Raw genomic sequence first — 12,311 nt, forward strand, 5'->3', positions numbered from 1 at the left:
GACCTGCTGTATTGTTGTTCCGGCCTTTCATATATTTATACCACAAGTAAGAAAGGTCCCCCCCCCCCCACCGCTCCACCCTGTACTAAACCTTCTTCCTAGATTTCCCCCCTCTGTTTTCATAACTTAAAGCATTCATTTGCATAATATAATCCCTGCGTGATATCAACAATGCAGCTTAAAACTCTTAAAGCTGTGCAACAGGTCTGCTGATGGTTAAAAGGTTTTAACTGCCCTATTTGTTTTCTACACAGTCCGGGCACCGAATGTTCCCCCTTCCATTGACCAGTGTCCCCCCTCCGAAAGATTCGACGGCCAGTCGACCGCTTTTGTGCCGTTCACTGCTCCTGCATGTTCTGACACAGAAGATGAAACTTTTACGTCAGAGTGTGACCCTCCTCCTCCGGCTTTCTTCCAACAAGGCACCAATTCAGTGGTTTGCTCATGCCGAGATAGTTGCGGCGGTACTTCTCAGTGCAGTTTTGAAGTGAACGTTATTCCTTTAGGTCAGTATTTGATATGATTCCTCTGGATTTAGTAGTTAACAGAAGTTCTATAGGTGTCAGTATTTAACCTGATTCATAAGATTGATCACACTCAATGTTGATAATTGGCAGAATAACTGCCAATTATCACCATTGCAATCTTTAATTACGACGTATTTGTGTGTGGATGCCTTTGTTTGACTTCTTGTTTGTAAGCGCAGTACCTGATGAAGTGTAACATGGATGGGGGTGGGGGGGGGGGGGGCGTAGCCAGGTTTTTGATGTGGGGTGGGGGAGGAGGAAATTCAGATTCTGTCCCATTTTCGGGCACATAGCAGTGGATTGCCGTCCCGGGGAAGGGATATAAGGGGAGTGGGATTTTGTTTTTTGAAAAGGGCTTAGATTCAAAATGGTGCTATCATTTCCATTCTTTTAAACTACATTCGTGTACTAAAATTTGCCTTTTGTTGGTCAAAAACTTTACCATTTTTGGGGAAAAAAAGGAAAAATAATGTGCGCGCCTGCGCGGTTTAAAAACATCCGGTTATATCACATATTAAAAAATATATATATGCCACTTTGAGACATTGCAACCGCGCGTAGCGCACATATTTTTGAGGTGAAGGTTCATTACATTCTATTTCGTGGTTGCCCCCCCCCCTCCCCGCAAGTCGCGCACATACTCTTGAGGGGACTTTTCATTACATTCTCTTTAGTAGTTGACCCCCCCCCCCCCCATCATTAGCTCTTTCCCCCAGGTTCGAGTACATTTAGGTTTTTCTTTTTTTGTGCTCCCTTTGATTTTTCATAGTTGCCCATTGTGCCCACAAAAATTTCTGTGGGGGCACTCTGCCCCCTCCCCCACCCCTGGCTTGCCAGGCCACTGAACATGGAGCCCCACATGAACATAATTTTTATCATGGTCTTAGTTTTGAGGATTATTTTTCCACTTTGCATTTTTCTTTGGGTAAACTTATTTATTACCTGCATTCTGTATCTGATTGAATCCTTTCCCACAAATAATATATTCCTGTTTGAACTTCTCAATTAAAGTGAACATGCCCCCAACAGTCCCCGTGTGTCCTGAAACGCAGGTTGCCGTCGGCCTTCTCAGTAGTAACGGGCGCAACACACTTCAATGGGACCTACCTCGCTGTGGAGATCAAGAAGATGGACTTATTATCGCTGCGTGCAATCCGATGCCTGGAGATACTTTCAACCCTGGCACGACTAGTGTTACATGCACTTGCACTGATTCGGGTGGTCTTGTCACTACTTGCAGATTTGATGGAACCATTTTGCCAGGTAATTTCAAGGATACTGATATTTTTCTTGGCTGTGTGTTGCTAGTAAGATGATTCATATCTTTGTGGGCTGTACAAGGTATCTTTTAGCATGGTATGCTTGACAGGGATCGATTTAACGGATGTCAACAACTGCAGATTGCCATCCGGGTCCCCCACCACTTGCCATATTGTGACTGTTCCCTGTTATCTGCCAATTCTGTGCATGTTTCTCTCACTTTTGCCATACAAAAACTGTTTGAAAGTTGCCATTGTTCTTCGTCATTTCAATGAAAGTCCACTAAGGCAAATTATTTCTAAACATGCTCTCAAAACTTTGACTATCCCCATTTAAATCATTAGTTTGATCCTGACACACCACAAGATAGCTATTGAAGTTACCGCATAACGGGCAAGAATCGTAAAGTTCTGGCAACTTCATGACGGGGAAGTGAAGCAAGCGTCCTTTCTCAAGATGTTTGCATGTCTCTTTCCTTTTCCGCAGCGGAAAATAATCCTCCGTCTACACCCGTCTGTCCATCAGTCCAACCCGTGTTTAGCGGTCAGGGAAACTTTGGTCAAGATGTCGAATGGCAGATTTCTAACTGTTTTGACATTGAAGACGGTAGCATCACACCCATTTGCAGCCCTCGGTCTGGCAGTTTATTTCCCGTCGGCAATTCACCAGTCATCTGCACATGTTCTGATCAAGAAAATTTGTCTCGCAGTTGTAGTCTCACAGTCGAGGTTCGGGCAGGTAATGTTACACCTTAAAGGGAAAGCAAATCCAACTGGCAACATTTGACAGTATGCGAGGGAATCATTAATGATGAACCCCTGCAATCCCCCCCCCCCCCCTTGTTACCAGCTCCTCTCATCATCTGCAAGCTGGTGCAAATATTTTCATTTCTGTTGGGAGATATAATAATTTAAGAAACATTTGCAATTTTCTATTTCATACCCTAGAACAGTGGTTTGCATACTACTATGCCCATATCTTCCATGAGGACTGAACTACGATCCACTAGACACCCCTCAGAATGGATGTTTAGAAATTATCCAAAATAGCTAGGAAATCATCTTGAATAGTTTAACTTTATCGATCTCCATTGGCAAGCTCTGGAAACAGCAGACTCAAGTTTGTATCTTGCCCTATAGTTTCATTACTGTGTATAGTTTCTTTGATAGACAAAGTACAGAAAATACAAAAAAATAATATTAACAATGATAGTAATCGAAAACCAACAGGAAATACTGGACAAAACTTACCTAGAATAGGAAATTAAAAAAAAACAGCTGGTAATTGCTAACAAAAATAATATCAATGACAGGAAATGAAAACAACATAAGAAACTGGAAAACTTGATAGCTAGGATAGGAATTAAAAAGCCACAGGAAATATTGACAAAATATTAGCAATGATAGGAAATTAAAACTAACAGGAAATACTGGAAAACTGAACTATGACAGAAATTAAAAATCAGTAGTAAATACTAAAAATATTTTAGCAATGATAGGAAATAAAAAACAACAGGAGACACTGAACAAGATTAGCTAAAATAAGAATTAAACGACAGGAAATACTAAAGATATATTAGCAATGTAGGAAATGAAAAACAACAGGAAATACTAGAAAACTGAATTATGACGGGAATTAACAATCAGTAGGAAACACTAAAAAAATATTAGCAATGATAGGAAATGAAAAAACAACAGGAGATACTGGAAAAGCTTAGCTAAGATAGGAATTAAGAAAATAGCTAAGATAGGAATTAAGAAAATAGCTAAGATAGGAATTAAGAAAACTACAGGAAATACTAAATATATTTTAGCAATAAAAGGGAAATGAGAGCAACAAGAAATACTAGAAACCTGAACTGTGACAGAAGGTAAACATCAGTAGGAAATGCTAAAAAAGTATTAGCAATGATAGGAAAAGAAAGACAATAGGAGATAATGGAAAAACTGAATTATGACAGGAAATTATAAGTAACAGGTAATACTAAAATATTAGGAAATACAAAAGGAATTATCTATGTTAGTAGTACAAATCAACAAGAAATGCTAAAAAATTCCCTATTATAAAAATGACAATATGTCACGTTGTGACCACTGCGTCACACGCGCAACGATGGTTCATTTAAATTATTTTGAACCTTGATTGTCTTGTCACTTGATACTAAGAAATTGCAATAAACCCACGAGCAAATAGTAAATTTCAGCCTTCTTGTTGACTACTATCAGACTATATATACAGGGTCAATTACACACAATACAACTACACACAATACAATTACAATTTAAACAAAAAATATGAATTAAGTTAAGGTTGCTTCCATATGTTTCCGGAGTGAGTGATCCACATCGCGAAAGTAGGCTATCTTCATTTTCATAGTTGTGAGCTTTGTCGTCTTTAAATTGAAGTTATTATTCTGTTTACCTTGATATGATCCGAGTCGCTTAAAGTGTATTTCCCGCGAGTTGAGTTGTATGAGTGTTCACCAAAATCGTCTGCTGACAAGTTCCATGCCAACACGTTTATTTCTCCCGGTACGCTGTTCAAATTGTAATATTGAATACAGGCTTCCGAGTCCACGGATTGTCACCTTCACGTCCAGCCTCCGCTCCGGACTGCGCACCCTGAGTGACCCTCTCAGTACCCGGTACACGTTGTATATTTCAAATTGACTTGTAATTTTCAATCCTTCTGCAGGAAGCCTTTTGTGAATAAAATATAATTTGGTTATCCTGCCTTCTAGCAAGACACCGTGTGAAAAGGAAAGGTACAGCAGTGGTGCTGTAACAACAAGTATAACAACAACAAGACAAGCACATTTTTGAAGACTAAATCATCAGTAAAACTTAATTATCTTTTTCATGTGATCATTGTTTACTTCTTCCATATATCAGTGAATACCCCTCCAGATCCGCCACAGTGTCCACCTAACCCGACAGGCGTCAGCCTCCAAGGAAACACTGGCAACATCCTAACGTGGAACATCCCCAGTTGCAGGGATGCCGAGGATGGAAGCATTACATCAGTTTGCAATCCCATGTCAGGTGACTTGTTCAGCCTTGGCGAGACAGAAGTCACCTGCCGTTGCTTCGACAGCGGTGGCCTGTCAAGCTCGTGCAGCTTCACAGGAATCATTCGAGCCGGTGAGTTCTCATCTAGCCACCCCCACACCATCCCACACCCGCCTACACCCTCCTTCCATACCAAAAAAACAAAACAAAACAATATAAACAACAACAAAAATGCAAAGCCTATTATTATCTTGAATGTTTATACCAAAACTCCACTCCCAATTTAAACATTTATTTGCTTTAGTAATGTTACTGCTTAACCAAAACATGTTCATTTTTATGGCCTTTATATAAATAACATATTAACATGGGATGATGTTAATCCTTGATATAGATGTCTTAAATACACTGTAAAACATGTCACCCGAGGCCATTTAAGTATCATCTTTTTGTGCTAGAAATGTGGAACTGACCTAATGATCTGTATGTCAGAGTAATTATTCCAGCCACTTCTAGTAAGGAGGCACAGAGGCAGTAATTTTGTCTACAGCATATAAAGCTAACTTCTTGTGCCTTTTGTCACCATTTAAAGCAGCTTCTTTTTGCACTCAATTTGATAAATTGTCCGTATGCTCTTTGATGCTAAAAATCCCATAAGTATGCAGTTCGTGTGCTTACCTATATTCATGTTTCATTACAAATGACAATCATAGATCTAAGATAAAAATAATACTTATTCTTGAAAATTTCAAACTTCCTGATCACATCCTCCTTTGCCCAGCACCTTCCCCCATCACATCCTTGTCCCCCTACTCCAAACCAACACCTAGCCCATCACATACTACTCCCCCTACTCCAAACCAGCACCTTCCCCATAACATCCTTCTCTCCCTACTCCAAACCAACACCTTCCCCATCACATCCTTGTCCTCTACTCCAAACCAGCACCTACCGTATCATATCCTACTCCACCTACTACAAACCATCACCTTCCGCATGACATCCTTCTCCCCCTACTCCAAACCAGCACCTTCCCTATCACATCCCCCTCCTCCCCCTGACTACTCCAAACCAACACCTTCCCCATCACATCCTTGTCCCCTACTCCAAACCAGCACCTTCCCCATAACATCCTTCTCTCCCTACTCCAAACCAACACCTTCCCCATCACATCCTTGTCCTCTACTCCAAACCAGCACCTACCCTGTCATATCATACTCCACCTACTCTAAACCATCACCTTCCACATGACATCCTTCTCCACCTACTCCAAACTATCACCTTCTACATGACATCCTTCTTCCCCTACTCCAAACCAGCACCTTCCCTATCACAACCTCCTCTTCTTCCTTACTACTCCAAACCAGCACCTTCCCTATCCCTCCCCCCTTACTACTCCAAACCAGCACCTTCCTTATCACAACCTCCTCTCCCCCACCATCTACATACGTGGCACACTCTGCATACTCTATTCTGGCTTATTTAAAAAAGTATGATATGACGTTTTCTGTCCAAAGGGAACACGCGCCCCTCCACACCTATATGCCCCGGTACTCTCATGGCTACCGCTTTACGAAATAGTAACGGCAATTCCTTGACATGGAACATTGCGAGTTGTTTGGATATGGAGGACGGGATGATAGAACCTGTTTGTGATATGCAGTCCGGAGACTTCTTTCGGGAGGGGGTGACTCTTGTCAATTGCAGGTGCACAGATAGATCTGGATTGTTCTCCGAATGCAACTTTAACGGCATCATATTTGCAGGTAGATCACTTACTTTTTAATTAAACGAGTAGTTCATTCTAAACATTTTTAAACGTCACATCTTATGTCCTATAAGAGCCGCTTTTTTTGTATCTGTTTGTCAATTGCAGCCGGTGAGCTGTCTGCTGCTGCATATTAAGTGGGTTTGCAAGAAGTTCTCACAGATTAAATTTATACTGTTTTGTTTGGACTATTTTACAAACCTTGTTCCGGTTTATTCCCAAGTTCTCCTCTTTATTTTTACATTAAAAGGTTTTAAGAAATTGATCATAACTTTAAATCTGCCTGTCAGGAATATAAATCAGACCTTTTTTATCTTCCTCCTTAAAGTTTCTTCTTTATAACATGCAGATATTCTTATTCTAATTACAATGTTTTATTTCAAGAAGTACTCGGAAGGCAAATTTTAGAGCTTGTAAAAATTTTACAAATAGAAACTCATTACCAGATAATCTTGATGAGATTCAACGCTTCCAAGGTATTTCATCCCAAAAAATGACTGGTGAATTTAATTTCTAAAAAAAATATGGAAACTTTATGATTTTCTCATCCCTTCCCATGAGCATTAAAGCCTACGTGCCAGTGATACCAATATGCTTATTTCTTTGTTACTGTGGTTTAGGGTGGAGTAGATATCACGTTTAGGGTTACCATGTTTGTCCAATGTAAAAGTGGGACATTTGTATTGATGGCCTGGGGCAGAAATCTATGAGGAGGGGTGAGCCGTGCTAGAACGTCGTGTGATATCAACGGTCACTGTACCGCGCAACGGTCGGTCAAGTCAGGTTACACGGCATTTTGTATGGATGTATTTCTACAATAGGCCCCCAGTATTGCCATTAAAGTAACGACATGGACGCCAAGGTGACCAGTTCAGCATCATGAAGTTGTCTTAAATTTTCCACTTTGTGGAAAAAGATATTCAAAATATGACGGCTCTTTCCGTTTCTACAAAAAAACAGGACAAATTGTCATACCAGCCGGGACACTTCTCTCCCCTTCTAGAAACGGGACAATCCCCGAATTTAATCGGAATGGATGGTTACCCTACCAAAATATCCATCCTTTTTTTAAACGGTATCGTGTACAAGAGAAGGTAGATACATATCTATTTTCTTACCGTGAGATTTTAATCGAACTCATTCTTCAGTCATATTCTTCAAAACCCTCTCATAATTCCCGAATATAAACTTTGGTTTACAACCATGTTTCATGCTTTCAGCTGAACCACTCGTGTGCTCCAACGTCCCAGCACCATTGGAAGTCTTTGTAACTCCGGGACAACCAGATGAGACGCTCAGTTGGACAGGGCCCACTTGTAATCCATCATCAGCCACCCTCACCTGTTCTGAAACTCCACCTGTGAGGGTCCCCACCGGTACAAGCAGAGTGGTCTCTTGCACTTGTAGGGAGGGCACGGATCAAGTTTCTTGTAATAGTTTTGCCATTGCAGTTACACCAAGTAAGTTTCCCAAAGAGAGCAAAAAAATAAAATAAAGTGGCATTCATTGATTAGAACAGTTTTCTTTTATAAAGTCACCTCAAGGTCTTTCCATGTTCTTTAATTGCATTTTTTTCTCTGATGATTGTCTTGACTCCATCTAGGCTTAGCCTAGACTGACTCCAAAGTGTCACCAGTATGTCTCTTGCCTCCCTGGTTTAAATTGTTCCACTTTCATGATAAGGGGTACTTGAAGCTTTGGTTCTTTTGACAAAACACCTGACTCCAGTAATTTGTGTGTAAAACTCTGTTACTTCATTATTTCAAAATAATTTCGGAAAGACAAACAACTTTGTTGCTGTTAAATATCCCTTGTGAACGAATGGAACGATCCAACCAGCTAACTTAGAGACTTGATCTTTTACAAACACTTAAAACATATATATTTGTTGCATTTTCATTTTCAATTTGAATTTTTAATACAATTTCCCTTGCCACACAACTCCGGTGAGTTGTGTCTATGCTCAACTTCCTCCCACATAACACCGTAGTGTTATGTGGGAGGAAGTTGAGCATAGACACACCGTAGTGCAGCCTATGCAATTTCGATATAAACTGTAACAAGAGAAAAGGTAGGCCTGTAAAGGAAATAGTTTATATGTTCCCTTTCGAGGGGAATGGTGATACACACCCGACGATGATCACACAGGTCACAGTCTAGATGCAAGGGACTGCGGTTGAGAGCGCATCGGTCGTTCGGTAGTTTGGTTTTCGTGTCCAGGTTCTTTCCTGGGTGACATTTCTTGAAAATTATTAGTTACTTCTAGAGTCATATTGCATTTTGGTAAGCAAAGTAGCCAAACTGTGATTGCAAAGACGTGTTTTAACTTTGTTACACAGAACCTTTAGTATTTTCTTCGCATTGTTGGACATTAATCATGGTATCTGCATTTGTAGGCAATTCAATAGATGACGGTTCAGATGGAGTAAGCTTCTGAATGCTATGGCAAAAGTAACAATTAGTACGTGACAAATCCAAACCAGCTTCTTTTTTATATGGGTGCGAGAGTGGGAAGGCGGGTGCAGGTGATGAGTGGGTGATAGGGGGTCTTTTCTTCCATATAAAATGCTGCCATGAGGATGTGGATATTTGACCTTGAGATGCAGCCGGAAATTTGCAGCTATTTGTTTTCAAGCAGTCAACTTTAATAATTCACAAAATAGTTTTGCCAAAAAAAAGGGATTCTGCTGGTTCCTAATTAACTGATATTTCTATTGTGCTGTTTGGTGGTGAGTTATCATATCAATTTGCATGTTGGTGAAGATGTATATTGTCAATTTTCAATCAGAAAAGGGAGCTATGGATTACCTGAGAAAAAAATTACTTTACAAAAATATGTTTTTTCAGAGCAAGATATGGTTGGACTGTTAACTGGGAAAGGTATTGGCTTCATCTGTATATTAAACTTAATTTGATTTTTCTGTTAGCTCTTTTTTTAACCCTATTACCTTCTACTGTTGTTCTCTGCCCACGAGTATACATATATGTCACTTTCTGTATGGATTTGTGTAGACATAATTATCAAGAGCAATAACGAGCAGATTGTAAGAAAAAAGATGAACGTCTTCAGTTGTCAGAATATCCCTCTCGATCCACTCTGAAAACTTGTAGGATATAAATAATATCTCTTCCAAATAATTCTTTCTTCCCTAAATAGTGCCTGTAATGTTCTTAATGTTCTTCTTCACACGATTGTGGGAAGAGCAAGGCCCTGCAGCTTTAGTATTTATCCTTTCGATTCATGCAAGACAATATTTGAAAGATCTCTCTCATATTCCTCTCCCCCTACTACATTTAGCCGGCCCAGTCGTGATAGATGTATTGAACTGCCCCACCACTGACATCGCCTTCTTACCATCCACATTAATGGACCAAGTGGCGGTGTTCTGGTCTGAACCTTTTGCGCTGAGTAACACCGTCGATGGGCTTGCCAACGTTGAGTCACAGACGCACACTCCCGGCGATCTCTTCCCTATTCCATCCTTGACTACGGTCGTTTACACATTTGAAGATTCTGGGGCCACAGGACAATGTGTATTTAACATCAGAGTCGGTGAGTGTTTATCGTACACCCGATTTATGGATACTACATGTGGTGCAATTATATCGGAAGAATAGATATGTTGACTGTCTGTTTGTGAAAATGTGTGGTGTGCGACTAATGAATAGAAAGGTGTAATATGTGTACCTTAATTATTTAGGTTGTCGAGGTATCGGTTATTAAGGTACTGATTATTAAGCTACCGGTTATTAAGGTACTGGTTATTAAGGTTCATGTAGTCAAGGTACCGGCTATTAAGGCAGTGGCTATTAAGGTACTGATTATTGAGGTACCGGTACTTGAAGTATCGGTTATTAAGGTACTGGTGTTAAGGCAGTGGTTTTTAAGGTACCAGTTATTAAGGTAACAGTTATTAAGCTACCGGTTAGGAAGGCAGTGGTTATTAAAGGTACCGGTTATTGAGGTAACGGTACTTGAGGTACCGTTTATTAAGGTACCGGTTGTGAAGGCAGTGGTTATTAAAGAACTGGGTCATACCATGCATGTATGATTTGTCCAAATTGCCTTAATTACACGAATTGTCCTTTCATCTTATTTCAGAACTACCACCAAGAGTCACGATCGTCCAGCCATGTCCGATGGATTTTACCATCTCAGCCGATCTCGGCGTTACCTCCATCGCAGTCAATTGGTTGCCTCCTTCCGCAGTGAACGAAGCCGGTCAGTCAGTTCAAGTATCCTCCCAGTCACATTTCCCGGGTGCTAACTTCCCGGTCCCTGGGACAACGACTGTTACGTACATCTTCTCTGACAGGGGTGCTTCAGACACCTGTAACTTCCGTATTACAACAAGTGAGTTCCACGTTATATAGTGTGTTATCATTTTTTGAAATGACATTTTCTGCTCCCAATCAGGACCATTCTAATAAATTAAAGGTACTTGAAAATGAATATCTGTTACTTTGTGGTCTTTCTTGATTTAATTTTTCCATCTTTTTTTTAAATGTTATAAGCACCCCATTTTTACATTTGTTTACATGTTATTTTACCTGTGCTTACATAAGTTGAAATGAATCGAAGAATTCAATTCTGGAGTGATGACACTGTGGCATAAACTTCTCGGATTTGCAAGCGAGTAGTAATAAATTACCCGAGTAGATTTAGTTTGAACGTGCAATTGGCTTCACTGGTAGGTTTACTACCGTCAAAAGGGTAAAAGACGAAGTTTGAGGCTTCTTGAAGTGGTAACGCAATTGTAGCCATATTTAATAGAAAATACTGCCACAGTGTTAAGGAGTCCCAGGTGTAGTTTTAATAGAGTGTTTATGAAGCTGACACTGCTTCAGTTTTCTTCCACTGGTAACGTGTCACTTTTAACATATATAGAGAACATGTATTATTCAACTTACTGGATATACAGATGATTTTCTCTACATGATACCAGTCGTTCAGAGCGTCCAGTCTTTAAAATCGGGAAGCTGTTCAATCATGAAAAGAAATAGATCAAAAGAGAAACTACTATGAGAAATGGAACAATTGTAGATGGTTCTTTGTTGGGGGGGGGGGGGGGGTAAGGGGGCAGAACATATGAGGAGCAATATTTTGAAATTTATTTATAGATTTTTGTTGGCAAATCAGAGTAGAATGTCGCTTTTCCAGAAAATAAATATACCTGAAGATGGGAAGGTAATTTTTACATGTGACTGATAGAGTTGTATGAGACATCAACAGAAGATAACGATGGTGCGCCATCGTCTGTCATTCAGTGTGCACAGGTTTAATGGTATGACCATGCATGTGGTCTTCAGTCTCTTAAACGACGGTCGATCGAACCGATTCAAGTCGCGTTTCAGTCGGGGCTGGTTTTTAGTAAATCTCATCATTGTCTGTACATGCTGTACCAAGTATTACTTTAATCAGTGATCACATTGCATCCTGCATTCATCTCAAACAGACACTCGATTCCTTCCACCCACGATCATTGGCTGCCCACGTGACTTTGAGGTCACAACAGTCAGTGGAAACAGTGCAGTAATTACCTGGCCTGCTGTGTCGGCCGTCACCGACAACAACCAACTTGCCGTCGTGGTTTCTGAGAGCCATCAATCCGGGAATTCCTTCCCGCTTGGCACCACAAGGGTCATACTGGTGTTTGGTCACCCTAATTCACCTGATCTCACAGCTGCCTGCATGTTTACCGTAACAGTCTGTGAGTACCAAATGGCATTTTGTTTGCTGAAATATCA

At 40.4% G+C, this 12,311-nt stretch overlaps 1 protein-coding gene across 17 annotated transcripts in view; it reads left to right on the forward strand.

The window, feature by feature from the left end:
• Nucleotides 1-12,311, forward strand: part of LOC139975754 (uncharacterized) — a 106,263-nt gene that overhangs the window by 45,727 nt on the left and 48,225 nt on the right. For 15 of the 17 annotated variants that reach the window (XM_071983889.1, XM_071983891.1, XM_071983894.1 and 12 more), the window contains 9 exons: nucleotides 255-506; nucleotides 1,539-1,790; nucleotides 2,274-2,525; nucleotides 4,679-4,927; nucleotides 6,313-6,561; nucleotides 7,784-8,023; nucleotides 9,862-10,116; nucleotides 10,666-10,917; nucleotides 12,020-12,274. In XM_071983889.1, the coding sequence (XP_071839990.1) occupies nucleotides 255-506; nucleotides 1,539-1,790; nucleotides 2,274-2,525; nucleotides 4,679-4,927; nucleotides 6,313-6,561; nucleotides 7,784-8,023; nucleotides 9,862-10,116; nucleotides 10,666-10,917; nucleotides 12,020-12,274 (2,256 nt within the window). The remainder of the gene's footprint in view (nucleotides 1-254; nucleotides 507-1,538; nucleotides 1,791-2,273; nucleotides 2,526-4,678; nucleotides 4,928-6,312; nucleotides 6,562-7,783; nucleotides 8,024-9,861; nucleotides 10,117-10,665; nucleotides 10,918-12,019; nucleotides 12,275-12,311) is intronic. The other 2 variants (XM_071983900.1, XM_071983903.1) reach the window with 1 other exon arrangement.

The sequence above is a fragment of the Apostichopus japonicus genome, chromosome 11 (genome assembly GCF_037975245.1).
Source record: "Apostichopus japonicus isolate 1M-3 chromosome 11, ASM3797524v1, whole genome shotgun sequence".
NCBI lineage: Eukaryota > Metazoa > Echinodermata > Holothuroidea > Aspidochirotida > Stichopodidae > Apostichopus > Apostichopus japonicus.